This window comes from Convolutriloba macropyga, chromosome 5 (assembly GCF_964194025.1).
Source record: "Convolutriloba macropyga chromosome 5, txConMacr16.3, whole genome shotgun sequence".
NCBI classification, from domain to species: Eukaryota; Metazoa; Xenacoelomorpha; order Acoela; family Convolutidae; genus Convolutriloba; species Convolutriloba macropyga.
The window spans coordinates 25506888-25521830 of NC_134472.1; the positions used below are offsets into that span (position 1 = coordinate 25506888).

Sequence of the window (14943 nt, forward strand, 5' to 3'; positions counted from 1 at the left end):
TTTTCGTCCTCAAAAACGGGATAAACAGGTAGCGCCCCGCGGGCATTATGTGCTCTTAGAGCCTTTCAGGTCTGTTTCAGCTCAAACTGTCTTGGAGACTTATACTTATACTTATGTGGTGTGAGGGGCGGTTCTTAGAGGTTGACACCCCCCCTTGTTGACCCCCCACGCCCACTATTGGCTCCACCCCCCCCCCCACCGCCGCGCTCCCCCCCCCACCCAGTGCTGCCCCCATCAGCCCCCGGTGCACCCCCCCCCCCCCCCCCCCGTGGCTAGCTACTGACCAAGCCAACCGCTCGCCGGTCGTTTGAGAGCAATTCGCCCGACGTTAGTCGGTTATGTTTATAAGATTAGTGCGCGCGTCGATTGCAAAAAACTTTTTCTCATTTGATAACAATCTAGACGGGAATTGTGGAAAAGATACGCATTGCAATGAACACCTCAATCGGCAGCAATTTACTTCAATCGGCATCCTCAATTGTCAAATCCTCAATCGGCATCAAATTGAAGTTTGAGGTTCCTTTAGTTGAATTCTCAACCCACACATTAAGCACACGTCGGAAACATTTTTAAAAAATTAGTTAAAATGATGGTGGGCAATACGTGAACCGTTAATTAGAGGCATGTTCAGTGTAAAATGTGCTTCAACTCAACTAATTTGTTGTAATAATGAAAAACAACAATTACGTTTAGCCGCAAAAATATAACCGTTGTAATGCACAAACCAGACACAGTTGAGAAAATTTGTTCTAATCAAAATGTTGTTTTTCTGCTGATGTATATCCATTCTATGAAGTAGTTCTAACCACTGCTGGTTTTAGTTACTTCTAAGTGGGTGCTGGCGGTTCCATCAATGATTTAATCGATCACTGACGAGCGAAACTTTTCTTCCGTTTTTTTATAAAAATTGTTTGTACTGAAAATTCTACTATATACAGCCCTATAAATAAACCCTGTTCAGCCTTTTCCTAGGTTTAGTTCTTATCTGTACAGATTTCACAGATATTACGTAATATGGAATGCATTTCACGACCGTAATTTTTTTATTCAGCTCAACTAAACCTGCTGATAGCAAAACATAAGTACGTAAAATACTCAGACTATAACCCTAAGGTTAAATATCTACATGCTCTAAAATGTTAAATAAATTAATTAGCATTGTTATTAATATAATAATCTTCAAATTGTGGCTGTTCGTTTTCATAGGTAAAAAAAGGATTTGAAGGCTCCTATTTGTCTATTAACGGGTACTTTCTTGTGTTGATCGAGCAAAAACTCGCTTAAAAAATTTTAAAGCAAGTTTATTGTAAAAAATTCTTATTGAAGAGGGCAATTTGTTCCATTTTTGAACGCTTTTCAAGGTTAAAGATTTGTTAATCCACTTCGTTTTCGTTTTATTTTTTATAATAATTTGATTTGTTCTCTTGTTCTGTCAAGCGTTATGGCGACTAGTAAACATTTTGAAATTTTCGGATGTTTCCCTTTGTCTTATTAATTGCTGTCAAACGAAGTTTGTAGCAATTATATTAGTCCTGTCGGTCTTTTTTTATTCGACTTTTCGCTTGACCGATTTTTCGTCTGACGCTTTTGACTTTTCGTCCTCAAAAACGGGATAAACAGGTAGCGCCCAGCGGGCAGTAAGTGCTCTTAGAGCCTTTCAGCTCTGTTTCCGCTCAAACTGTTTTGGAGACTTAATACTTATGTTGTGAAGGGCGGTTCTTAGAGGTTGACGACACCCACACTAGTAACCCCCCCCCCCCTGATGCCCCCACCCCCCCCCCCTCACGGCGCTGTTGCCCCCCCACCCCACTGTTTCACGCCCACCTTCACCATCAGACCCCCAGTGTACAGCCCCCCCGCGCGCCTCCCGTGGCTACTGACGAACAACCGATCGCTAAAAACACGGAACTTTATATTAATTTTCACAAATTCTTTCAAGTTTTTTGAAAATTTTTTGTCAATTTTTTGCGTTTTTTCAGCCCTAGGTGTCACAAAACCTCCTCAAGGGTTTTATATTACGTTACTGCATAGTTTCTAGTGGTAGTGGAACGGTTTCAACATTTTAACATCACGAATTTTTTTGACAAATCGTGCTAATTTTTCCAATTTTTTTGATATTTATATTTTATTATCCACTTCTTTCCTGAAGCAGAGGACAGAGAACGTCCTTATAGGTATGATAATAAGTTACTGAAACACTTTTATTTGCTATGGAATAGCTTTCAGTTTTTTAATATGACAATTTTTATCAATTTTTTTGATAAAACTTGCAATTTCAAATTTTAGTTGGTTTTTAGGTTTCTCCAGCCTCAAGACTCAAGAAACCTCCTCTAGGGTTCAAAAGTAGTTACTGTATGACTTCTAAATGTAATGAAATGTTTTTGCAGATTTCAGCTCCACGTATTTCAGCATTTTTTTTTTACAAAAATTGCAAATTTTTGAATTTATTGTCAGTTTATTATCGCTATTGTCAGTTTATTTGTCATTATTGTCATTTATTCAGGTTTTTCAGCCTAACAAAAATTCTCCGTTAGGGTTTGATAACGAGTTACTTAAAAATGTTTGTTGGCCATGGATAAGTTTCAACTTTTATCACAAATTTTAGCAGTTTTTTTTGCAACTTCTAATTTTTTTCAAGTTTTTTGAAATTTTTTGTCATTTTCTTGGTTTTTCCAACCTCAACAGCCACATAAACACATAACCTCCTCTAGAGTTTGAGCTTAGGTTACTGCATAGCTTCTAGATGTAATGAAATGTTTTTCCAGATTTCAGCACCACGTATTTCAGCATTTTTTTTTAAAAAACTTGCAAATTTTTGAATTTATTGTCAGTTTATTATCGCTATTGTCAGTTTATTTGTCATTATTGTCATTTATTCAGGTTTTTCAGCCTAACAAAAATTCTCCGTTAGGGTTTGATAACGAGTTACTGAAAAATGTTTGTTGGCCATGGATAAGTTTCAACTTTTATCACAAATTTTAGCAGTTTTTTTTGCAAGTTCTAATTTTTTTCAAGTTTTTTGAAATTTTTTGTCATTTTCTTGGTTTCTCCAACCTCAACAGCCACATAAACACATAACCTCCTCTAGAGTTTGAGCTTAGGTTACTACATAGCTTCTAGATGTAATGCAAAAGGTTTTCAAGATTTTATGATCAGCAATTTTTAAAATTACTTCCATTTTTTTCAATTTTTTGAGTCTATGACTTTTTATCAGGCACCAGGATCCTAGGGACCTCCTCCAAGGCTTCAAGAAAAGCTGTCGCATAGTTTCAAGATTCATGGAATTGTTATCAATATTTTAATGACTCCAGCTTTAGCACTTTTTTTGATAAAATATAATTTTTTAAATTTTCCAAAAATTATTATCATGTTCCAAGTTTATGGATGTTTTTGAGCCATTAAAAAATTTAAATCTTGAAATAGTGATACTGGATAGTCTTTTAAGACAATGGAATGTTTTCGAAGATTTTAATGTGTTGAATTTTAACAAGATTTTGTTAACATTTGCAATTGTTTTCAAAATGTTTGAGTGTTTTTGTCCTTTTCTCAGTTTAACTATCATTACTGGCCAGCGAAGTTTTTCAAGTCTTGCAGATGAGTTACTGGACATAACTCAGGAGAAAAAAACAGTTTTGAACATTTTTACTGCAAAATCTGGAAGTTTTTTATTTAAATTTTCAATATCTGCAAATTTTTGACTAATGATTTGTTTTCTAATAAAGCTAGAAAATTAAAAGTTTAAGAGTCGATTCAAGCTAGCGCTAGCTTCATAAAAACTTGGCTAGCTACTGACAAAGCCAACCACTCGCCGGTTGTTTGAGAGCAATTCGCCCGACGTTAGTCGGTTATTTTATCTGTTTGTAGCTTCATCAGGCTAACTTTTGAAATAAACAATTCGGCTGGCATATTTTTGACGAAAATCCAAACTTTTTTTCCCCAGTTAATTTGCCTGTTTATGCGGTTTATGTTTTTCACTGTAGGAGTTTGAAGGAATACTCCACTGAAGGAAAGAAATATGAGAGAGTACAACTGACTTGAAAACATCAATTTTTACTTTCAAAGGTATTTGATTTCTTACAAGATACAAAGAATGAATTGCATTAGCCATTTTGCTTGACACTGAGTTCAGGTGATTTTCAAAGGTTAGGTTTGAATCAATTTGTAATCCCAGATAATGACATGCATTAGCTGGTTTGATAACTTCGTCTTTAAAAGAAAACTCTGGATCCGAATTAGTATGATTTGCAACGAATAACATCTCTGTTTTATCGGAAAATTCTTGAATGTTTCTGTCAGAACGCTTTCAACAAGAAAGTGTAAGAAAAAGTGTCTTAACTGAAGCAATTTTCTTTATGAGTTGAGACTTGAACTTGGACGTCAATTTTTTCAAATTTTCAATTCTCTTTGAGAGCTCTGGTTTCTGTTTCCGAACTTCTGTTTATCAATAGCGCAGTTTGCGTAGTTAGAAAATTATCTGTTTATTGTATCTTTTTTCTCTTTTAAACGTTTGATTCAGGTAATGATTGTTTAGAAAATACATTGCATTGGATGACTCTTCGAGATGTGTCCGTTTTTCTACCGGCTATGATTTCATTCATACAAATTTTTGCTTGATTTTCTTTATTTTTCAGTCAAAATATTCAGGAGGGTTCCTTCTCTCTGTTGGCGGATTTCAGTTGACTTCTGGCCTTCAAAAACGGGTTCAACAAATCGTGAATTTTTTAGCAAAGCGCCTGAATAACGCTCAAGACCGAATATTTTCATGGTTTGTTCAACATTGCCCTCTGGAGCTACCTATAAACAAAACCAGGCTTTATACATTAATCAGTTATTTCTACAAACAAGAGAAAATACCTTTTTCTTCACAGACGGAAATAATAAACCTAAATTTCTTATTTCGACCTGATATGAAAGAAGTTTAATCTGATGTGCTCAATTCTCGACTGCACTTTTTTTTACAACGTGCTTCGCCACATTTTATGGAATGCGCTTTCAGATCGCAACAAGCATATTTATTTTTTATATGGAAATTCATAGACTTTTCTGACATTCAAACTTTGTTGTTCAGGAGTTCCAGTCTTTATAGCGGCTAGCCTCTTTTTTCGAACATCTTAGAACAAAACGTTGAAGGCCAGAAAGACTGATTTCTTTTTTCGTTTTCAATTTTTAGAGGTAATCCAGATGTTCTTTGAAAAACTGGGACACAGTTTTGATCTACATTAGCTGAATTGTTTCAATTTGAGAATCATTTGCATCCTTAACATGGAATACTTAGATTTTTAAATCCCATGTTGATTTAATTGTTTAGGACGCCTTACGAGCCCAATAAAATTGTTACGTGTGATTTCGGTAAAAATTTATCTATCTCGGGTCGAGGTTTTACGGTGAATTTTTGTATGAAATGCGGTGAATGCGGTGAATCGCGTTGAATTATTTATTTCTCAGTATGCTTACAAAAAAGAATTGTCCTTACACGGGTTCCAACCTCTGACCTCCTGAATGCCGTCAACTCCTTATTCCACTGCGGTGAATTTTTGTACGAAATGCGGTGAAATGCGGTGAATTATTTTTTTCACCGCATTCAGCGCTTTCACCGCATTTCTTTCATTAATTTGACACAAAAATTGATGCAGTGAATTTTTGTAAGAAATGCGGTGAATTTATGTAAGAAATGCGGTGAAATATTTTCTTACAAAAATTCACCGCATTCACCGCATTTCTTACAAAAATTCACCCAAAAACCTCGACCCGGGAATCAATGATTCAATTAAGCCCATTTCATTCGGTCCTTTGTGTGATAAATTTCCTAATCTCAATACGAACGGCTTATATTGAGAGTAGGCTTTTGGTCATCCGACGGTTACGCTTTCGTCCACTCTCTTAGCGTTATTGCGGCTGTGTTGACATGAGTCAATTATTTAGATGATGATGATGATGATGATGATGATGATGATGATGATAGTGGTGGTGATGATGATGTTGACAACCGCTTCTCTGTGCCAACGAGAGCTTCTACACTTTCAAACACTCAACTCGGAGGACAAAGTCTAAATTGCTTCCTGTTTCTGTTCATGCTTAGTAACCCGAAATATTTCCCTCGCTACTTCTTTAACTAAAATTTTCTGTCAGACTTCATTCAGGTTTTTACTTAATTTTAATAGCCACCATTTGCCTCTCATATGCTATTATTTAGACGCTCTTTTTTTAACAATTAACAGAATTTGAATTGCATTGTTACGATTCCAAGAGAAGTAATGGTGGAACGTATTTTTTATTGCAAAATTTTTGGAGCGTATTTGAAACAGGAAAAGAAAGTGGTCAACATAAAATGGTTCGGTCAAATTGCTGAAGAGCAGAGGAAATAAAATTTTTTTATCTGTTCATAACGCATTTTTAATAGCCGCGAAGCAATAGCGGCTATTATTGGGACATCGAGGTTCTTTACAATCCTATGAATTTGGATTGTATTGGTGTGCTGTCTTTTTTTAATGTGTTCACACTTTTTTCAGCTTTTTCAGGTCAGTGATAAGTCAAATGAGATTGGGGATTTTAGTCACGCTGAAGTACTAAAGGGAGCAAAAATTAGAGTAGATTTAAGGCGTCAGTTTTTTTCACGTGCGTCATTTTGACTTCTGTTTTCAGAGTTTCTTTTCCTTGACTGCTTTCAATATGATACATATGTGTTCTAATTGCGCCTAGTTGAAACTGCGCCCAGTTGAATCCTTCAAGGGGCAGCTGAAACGTTTTATGACCTGAACACTTTTTTGTCAAAAAACATTACAGAGTATTTGATTTTTCCCACTTTCAAAAAATTGTTGTTTTCATATCACTTAGTATCATCAAGAAGGTGTCATTGGTTGAAAACGAGGCGCGGAAGAACCTATCAATGCTTCAAGTTTATAGTTTTTTAGTTTTCATGACTTTGACTCTACTTTTCTCCAAAAATTGCGAGTTAATTTTTTTAGTTTTGTTGTACTTTTGTAATTTTGTTGTCTTCTCAATTCTTCTCATTAATAACAGGCCTCATATGTTGCTGATAGGGGTTATTTTAGTGGATTACATTGTTTCTGTTCGAAGATGATGCCTTCTATGGCTCTGACAACAAATGATTTGAAATATAATAGACTTTTTGAGTTTTGCGCGATTTTTTTAACATTTCACGACCGTAAATTTTTTCTTCAGCTCAATTAACACTGCTGATAGCAAAACATAAATGTAAATTACTCAGACTATAACCCTAAAGTCAAATATCTACATGCTCTAAAATGTTAAATAAATTAATCAGCATTGTTATTAATATAATACTCTTCAAATTGTGGCTGTTCGTTTTCATAGGTAAAAAAAAGATTTAAAGGCTCCTATTTGTCTATTAACGGGTATCTTCTTGTGTTGATCGAGCAAAAACTCGGTTAAAACATTTTTAAAGCAAGTTTTACTGTAAAAGGTTCTTATTGAAGAGGGCAATTTGTTCCATTTTTGAACGCTTTTCAAGAAAAAAGATTTGTTACTCCACTTCGTTTTCGTTTTCCTTTTTATAATAATTTGATTTGTTCTCTTGTTTTGTCTAGCGTTATGGCAACTAGTAAACATTATAAAATTTTCGGATGTTTCCCATTGTCTTATATCTGTTTGTAGCTTCATTAGGCTAACTTTTGAGATAAACATTTCGCCTGGCAGGATACGATCCTTAATGAGAAGATCAATGGAGTGGTCAAATTTTTGACGAAAGTAACAAATTTTTATTCCCCAGTTTTTTTGCCTGTTTATGCGGTGTATGTTTTTCACTGTAGGAGTTTGAAGGAATACTGCACCGAAAGAAAGATGAGAGAGTACAACTGACTTGAAAACATCAATTTTTTTCTTTCAAAGGTACTTGATTTCTTACAAGATACAAAGAATGAATTACATTGGCCATTTTGCTTAAAACTGAGTTTAGGTGATTTTCAAAGTTTAGGTTTGAATCAATTTGTAATCCCAGATAATCACATGCATGAGCTGGTCTGATAACTTCGCCTTCAGAAGAAAACTCCGAGGTAGCCTTCAAAGCCTTCAAAAAGGATCCGAATTAGTATGATTTGTAAAGAATAACATCTCTGTCTTATCGGCATTTAAATTCTTGAATGTTTCTGTCAGAACATTTTCAACAAAAAAGTTTAAGAAAAAGTGTCCTAACTGAAGCATTTTTGTTCATGAGTTGAGACTTGAACTTTGACGTCAATTTTTTCAAATGTTCATTTCTGCTTGAGAGCTCTGGTTTCTGTTTCCGAACTTCTGTTTATCAATAGCGCAGTTTGTGTAGTTAGAAAATTATCTTTTTATTGTATCTTTTTTCTTTTTTAAACGTTTGACTTAGGTAACGATTGTTTAGAAAATACATTGCACTGGACGACTCTTCGTGATGTTTCCGTTTTTCCACAGGCTATGATTTCATTCATATAAATTTGTGCCTGATTTTCTTTATTTTTCAGCCAAAATATTTAAGAGGGTTCCTTTTCCCTGTTGGCAGATTTCAGTTGACTTCTGGTCTTCAAAAACGGGTTCAACAAATTGTGAGCTTTTTAGCAAAGCGCCTGAAGAACGTTCGAGACCGAATATTTTCGTGGCTTGTTCAACATTGCCCTCTGGAGCTACCTATAAGCAAAACCAAGCTCTCTACATAAATCAGTCATTTCTACAAACAAGATAAAACACCTTTTTGTCACAGACAAAATTGATGAACCTAAATTATTTATTTCGACCTGATATTAAAAAAGTTTAATCTGATGTGCTCAATTCTTGACTGCACTCAATTTTTTACAACGTGCTCCGCCACATCTTATGGAATGGGCTTTCAGTTCGCAACAAGCATATTTATATTTTGTATTGAAATTCATCGTTTTTTTGGCATTGAAGTTTTGTAGTTCAGGATTTCCAGTCTTTATAGCGGCTAGCCTCTTTTTTCTAACATCTTAGAACAAAACGTTGATAGCCAGAAAGACTGTTTTCTTTTTTTCTTTTTTAATTTTTAGAGGTAATCCAGATGTTCTTTGAAAAGCTGGGACACAATTCTAATCTACATTAGCTGAATTGTTTCAATTTGATGATCATATTCATCCTTAACATGGAATACTTAGACGCCTTACGAGCCCAATAAAATTGTTACTTGTGATTCCGCTAAAAATTTATCTAACTCGAGTCGAGGTTTTACGGTTAACTTTTGTAAGATATGCGGTGAAATGCGGTGAAAAAAAAGTTTCTTTGCGTATTTCTTACATCTTTTTGCGGTGAATACGGTGAATCGCGTTGAATTATTTCTTTTCACCGCGTTCTCAGTATGCTTACAAAAAGGAATTGTCCTTACACGGGTTCGAACCTCTGACCTCCTGAATGCCGTCAACTCCTTATTCTACTGCGACAACTGAGTTCTTTGAATTTTTGTGAATTTAAACCAGATTGAGTAAACGTTGAAAGCAAAAGCGGTGAAATTCGGTAAGAAATGCGGTGAATTTTTGTATGAAAGGCGGTGAAATGCGGCGAATTTTTTTTTTCACCACATTCGGTGCTTTCACCGCATTTCTTCCATTAATTTAATAAAAAAGATGGTGCAATGAATTTTTGTATGAAATGCGGTGAATTTATATAAGAAAAGCGAAGAAATATTTTCTTACAAAAATTCACTGCATTCACCGCATTATTTACAAAAATTCAACCAAAAACGTCGACCCGGGTTTCAATGAATCAGTTAAGCCCATTTTATTCGGTCCTTTGTGTAATACATTTCCGAATCTCAATACGAACGGCTTATATTGACAGTCGGCTTACGCTTTCGTCCACTCCTAGCGTTTTTGCGGCTGTGTTGACATGAGTCAATTATTTAGATGATGATGATAGTGGTGGTGATGTTGATGATGATGATGACAACCGCTTCTCAGTGCCAACGAGAGCTTCTACACGTTCAAACACTCAACTCGGTGGACAAAGTCTAAATTTCTTCCTGTTTCTGTTCATGCTTAGTAAACCGAAATATTTCCCTCGCTACTTCTTTAACTAAAATTTTCTGCGGCAGACTTCACTCAGGTTTTTTTTTAATTTTATTAGCCACCATCTGCTTCTCATATGCTATTCTTTAGACGCTCTTTTTTGAATAATTTACAGAATTTGATTTGCATTTTCACGCTTTCTTTTTACGATTCCAAGAGAAGTAATGGTGGAACGTATATTTTATTGCAATTTTTTTGGAGCGTATTTGAACAAGGAAAAGAAATTGGTGAACATAAAATGGTTAGGTCAAACTGCTGAAGAGCAGAGAAACTAAAAATTTTTTATCTGTTCATGACGCATTTTTAAATTCCACGAAGCAATAGCGGCTATTATTGGAACATCGAGGTTCTTTACAATCCTATGAATTTGAACTGTATTGGTGTGCTGTCTTTTATTAATGTTTTCACTTTTTTATCAATTTTTTCAAGTTAGTGATAAGTCAAATTAGAGTGGGGATTTTAATCACGCTGAAGTACTAAAGGGAGCAAAAATTAGAGTAGATTTAATGCGTGATTTTTTTTCGCGTGCGTCAATTTTACTTCTGTTTTCAGAGTTTCTTTTCCTTGAGTGAGTTCAATACGATACAAATGTGTTCTAGTTGCGCCTAGTTGAAATTGCGCCCAGTTGAATTCTTCAAGGGGCAGCTGAAACGTCTTATGACCTGAACACTTTTTTGTCAAAAAACATTAGAGATTATTTGATTTTGCCCACTTTCAAAAAATTGTTCTGTTTTCTTATCACTTAGTATCATCGAAGAAAGGTGTCATTGGTTGAAAACCAGGCGCGAAAGAACCTAATTAATGGTTCGAGTTAATAGCTTATTAGTTTTCATGACTTTGACACTACCTTTCTCAAAATTTATGAGTTAATTTTTTTAGTTTTTTTGTACTTTTGTTATTTTGTTGTCTTCTCAATTATTCTCATTAATAACAGGCCTCATAGGTTGCTGATAGGGGTTAATTTAGTGGATTAAAATAATTCTGTTCGAAGATGATGCCTTCTATGACTCTGACAACGAATGATTTCAAATATCATAGACTTTTTGAGTTTTGCGAGTTTTAGTTGTTAACTTTAATTTCTCATATCTTTGTCTCAATAATGACAGTTTTCATTGATTTGTTTAATTTTTTCTAAGTTTTATTTTTCAAAATCTTTTTAATTCATAATTTTTGGTTTTTTTACTTATACGCTGCCCATTTTAAAAAAAAACTTCTAGTGAATTTTTTTTTAATTTTGCGAGTATTTTTTGAACTCATTGCTGTCTCATCACTCAGCCTCATTAATGACAGGTTTCATAGGTTGATAACCAGAAATAATGTATTTTAATTAGTGGCATGAGCTCATAGAAGTTTTATTTTGATAATGACCGTGTAAACAAAATTGTATATGATTTTTTAGTCCTGCTTGTTTTTGTTTGTTCTTGTGGTAAAATTGCTTAATCTCAAAGGTATCAAACCTATTCTTCTCCTTGGACATCTGACGCAGCTAACTTTTTTGTCAGATTAAAGCTATCTAATTTCTTTGGATTTTATTTTAGGACTTTCCCTGCAATAATTTTCATATTTTTCGTCTCCATCGATGATCGTTTCGATCACTGACTTTTTCAACTTCTACTGCTTTGCAGTTAAAATGTGTGTGCGAGATGTCATTTTTTCTGTTCTTCAGTCAATTGCGTGTTTACTTCACACAACAAAATGGCCTCTGAACTTATTTAATGAACTTTCAACTTTTTGAACATTTACTAGTTAAAGATAAGTAGTGTGCATCTAACGTATATGCACTTATTCTTGAGTATTAGAGTCTTGAGTTTATCGAAAAATTATATTAAAGCTTTTTCCTTAGGGAGCGTATGTGTCTCATAGGAATGAAAACCCATATCTAACCAAAGGTCTAATTGTCTATTAAGTGACTAGCGGTCAATCTGTCTATCTTATTTCTCTAGTTGTTTCAATACAATGCAAGGCCATAAGGCCCTCTCGGGGCTATTTTCCGGCAATCTGCCGTCTATGTAAAGGTGAATAAAATAGGGTGAAAAGTAAGTACGGCATTTCAAAGCAGCTTTCTTTAGTTTTAGCTCTATTTGTTCCAGTCAAATGTGATTGTCATAACTATCTCAACTAGTATTAGGTTTGTTGCCTTGGAGGCCATCTGAATCCAATTTTACATTCTTCGATTCGTTTTGTGTACTTTTTAGGGACTTCTAAGTTGGAATTAATTGTTTTGTCAAATTTGGTTGTTTTTTGATTTGCTTTATTTTATATTTACAGTTGATTTTCTTCAAGAGTTTAAACTTATACCAAATATTTTGTATTTTTTTCCGTTTCGTGTAATTATATTTTTTGCTATAAAGATTTTCTTGTTGAGCCCTCAATTAAAATCCATTTTAGAGTTGTTGCTACCAAGAAGCGCCACTTGGAAGCTTGACAGGGCACATTACATTGAAATAAGGGATAAAAAACAGGCTATTTGTTCTTTCTTTGCTTTTTCTAATTGTTGTTCAATAAATTTCTGCCAGGCATTGAGGGGTTTACTGACCAACTAAACGACGAAATTTCGTTTTATTCTGAATTACAGGTAGTAGTTTCTTGCTTTTTTTGAAAAATTTTCTTCGAGCATATTGTAGAGAACAAAATGAGCTGGCTCATTTAATATTCCTTAGTTTCTTCTTTAGAACCGTAAGCATGAGGTATTGCTTTGAGTTTTGCTTTGAAATAGGACGTGGAGAAGAACGGTTTTTCTCATTTGAATTCTAAGGTGCATTACTTTTTTAAGCTAAAAGTTCCGATAGTTGGTTTTTGTTCAAAATGGGCAATTTCAGTTCAACTTCTTAGATGTCTTTTAGCTTTATTGCTTAGTAAATGGAAATTGTAGGTCATCTCACTATGTCGCTCATGTATTTCATAGATCGATATATGCATACATCTATATGCATACATCCATGCAAATATATAGAGAAAATTCCAGACTTTATATCGTTCATTCATGTTTTCAGACCGTGTAATTTTGAACGCACTACGCCCCTTTTGTGACTTAATTTCGGTCTGGACATCTACTTTCGGTCTGGCACCACAGCCTGGGAGGACTTTCGTTTGCTCAAACTGCTTTCCAGATCCCCTAATTTTGATATATTAACGCCCCGGTTCAGTCGAGTTCGATCCGATCAGACCTGACTTCGCAGACCTGTGAAATAAGTTTCGACGAAATTAAACTATATGAAAAAAATGAGTTATAAATTAGGGCAAAAAAATACATTCAACTTCAATTTGGTGGCTGAAAAACAGGAAGCAGTTTTGCGACATTCTAGGTCGTAGACATAGTTCTGTCCGAGACACTGGAAGAAAATCCAGTCCTAGCAGTATAGCACGTCAGTCGAATGCACGCCGGACAACGGCAAAAAGTAACAGAAACAGTGCGTCACTTTGGTCACGTGGAAATGTCGGTTCAGATCGAAGATTAAGCTCCAAATTGGACGAAAATAACACAATCCCACGTGACAGAAGGAGATGGTTTGTGCATTCATATCATTAATAGTAGCAAGGATATTGTTAGAAATTTAATTATATTAGAGCGCTATCTTTAAGTGTTTATTTTATTATCTTTTTTTGGAATAATTTTGAAGCAGGAAATGAAATGCCTATAAAGATTCTGAGTGGTTTGAGTGTTGAAAAAATTAAATTAAAGAGTGGATGGATATGAGAGTAGTTTTTTGTTCAAACTGCTGTTTTTGAGAGAGCCAGAAACAGGCGCGAAAAATTTTTTGCGGCTTCTTAACGCACTTTTTGTTGTGTTAACGCTTTTTCCGTTAGGTTTCAATTGGATATAGAAATAATTTTTCGGCTGATTTTAATAGTGCGTTGAAGTTTATAGTTAATTAATGGGAGCTTTAAGCTAGTTTTTACACTGCTTTGCGTATTATAGGCTTTTTTAATTGATTTTAGCAATTATTATTTGCAAATTGATAAAAAAAATTCTATCCAACAGTGTTTTTGTTGAGAAGTATGGCAGAGTTTGTTAAATTTGGTGACAGTTTTTAGACCTACTTCTTGACATTTTCCATTTTTATTTGCTCTCAGCCGAAGTTTGTAGCAATTATATTAGTCCTGTCGGTCTTTTTTTCATGCGATTTTTTGCTTGACCGATATTTCATCTGACGCTTTTGACTTTTCGTCCTCAAAAACGGGATAAACAGGTAGCGCCCAGCGGGCATTAAGTGCTCTTACAGCATTTCAGCTCTGTTTCAGCTCAAACTGTTTTGGAGACTTATACTTATGCTGTGAAGGGCGGTTCTCAGAGGTTGACGACACCCCCACTGTTGACCACCCCCCCCCCCTATTGCCCCCACCCCCCACCGCGCTGTTGTCCCCCACCCCTGTTGCCCACCCCCTCCCCATCAGAAACACACCAATAGGTGTCAAGAAACCTCCTCTAGGGTTTTATATTAGGTTACTGCATTGTTTCTAGTGGTAGTGGAATGGTTTCAGCATTTTAACATCACGAATTTTAGACTTTTTTTGACAAAACGTGCAATTTTTTCCAATTTTTGACATGTAAATTTTATTATCCACTTCTCTCTGGACGCATAGTTCAGAAAATGTCCTCAAGGGTTTGATAATAAGATACTGAAACAATTTTGTTTGCCATGGAATAGCTTTCAATATTTTAATTTGACAAATTTTATCATTTTTTTTTGTAAAACTTGCATTTTTGTCATGTTTTTGTTGGTTTTTAGGTTTTTCAAGACTCGAGAAACCTACTCTAGCATTCAAAAGTAGGTACTGTATAAATTCTAAATTTAATGAATTCTTTTTCGAGAATTAACACCACGAAATTTGGCATTTTTCTTGACAAACATTGCAATTTTTAATTTTTTTTAGCATATATTGTCAGTTTATTATCGCTATTGACAGTTTATTTGTCATTATT

General features: G+C 34.8%; 1 protein-coding gene across 7 annotated transcripts in view; it reads left to right on the forward strand.

Moving 5' to 3' along the window:
* LOC142339900 (uncharacterized) overlaps positions 1 to 14943 on the forward strand; it is an 82422-nt gene that overhangs the window by 27331 nt on the left and 40148 nt on the right. For 6 of the 7 annotated variants that reach the window (XR_012759040.1, XR_012759041.1, XM_075390253.1 and 3 more), the window contains 2 exons: positions 5923 to 6045; positions 13325 to 13526. Coding sequence is in view for 5 of the 7 variants with exons in the window: in XM_075390253.1 (XP_075246368.1) it covers positions 5923 to 6045; positions 13325 to 13526 (325 nt within the window). In the remaining 2 variants the exon portion in view is untranslated. The remainder of the gene's footprint in view (positions 1 to 5922; positions 6046 to 13324; positions 13527 to 14943) is intronic. The other variant, XM_075390251.1, reaches the window with a different exon arrangement.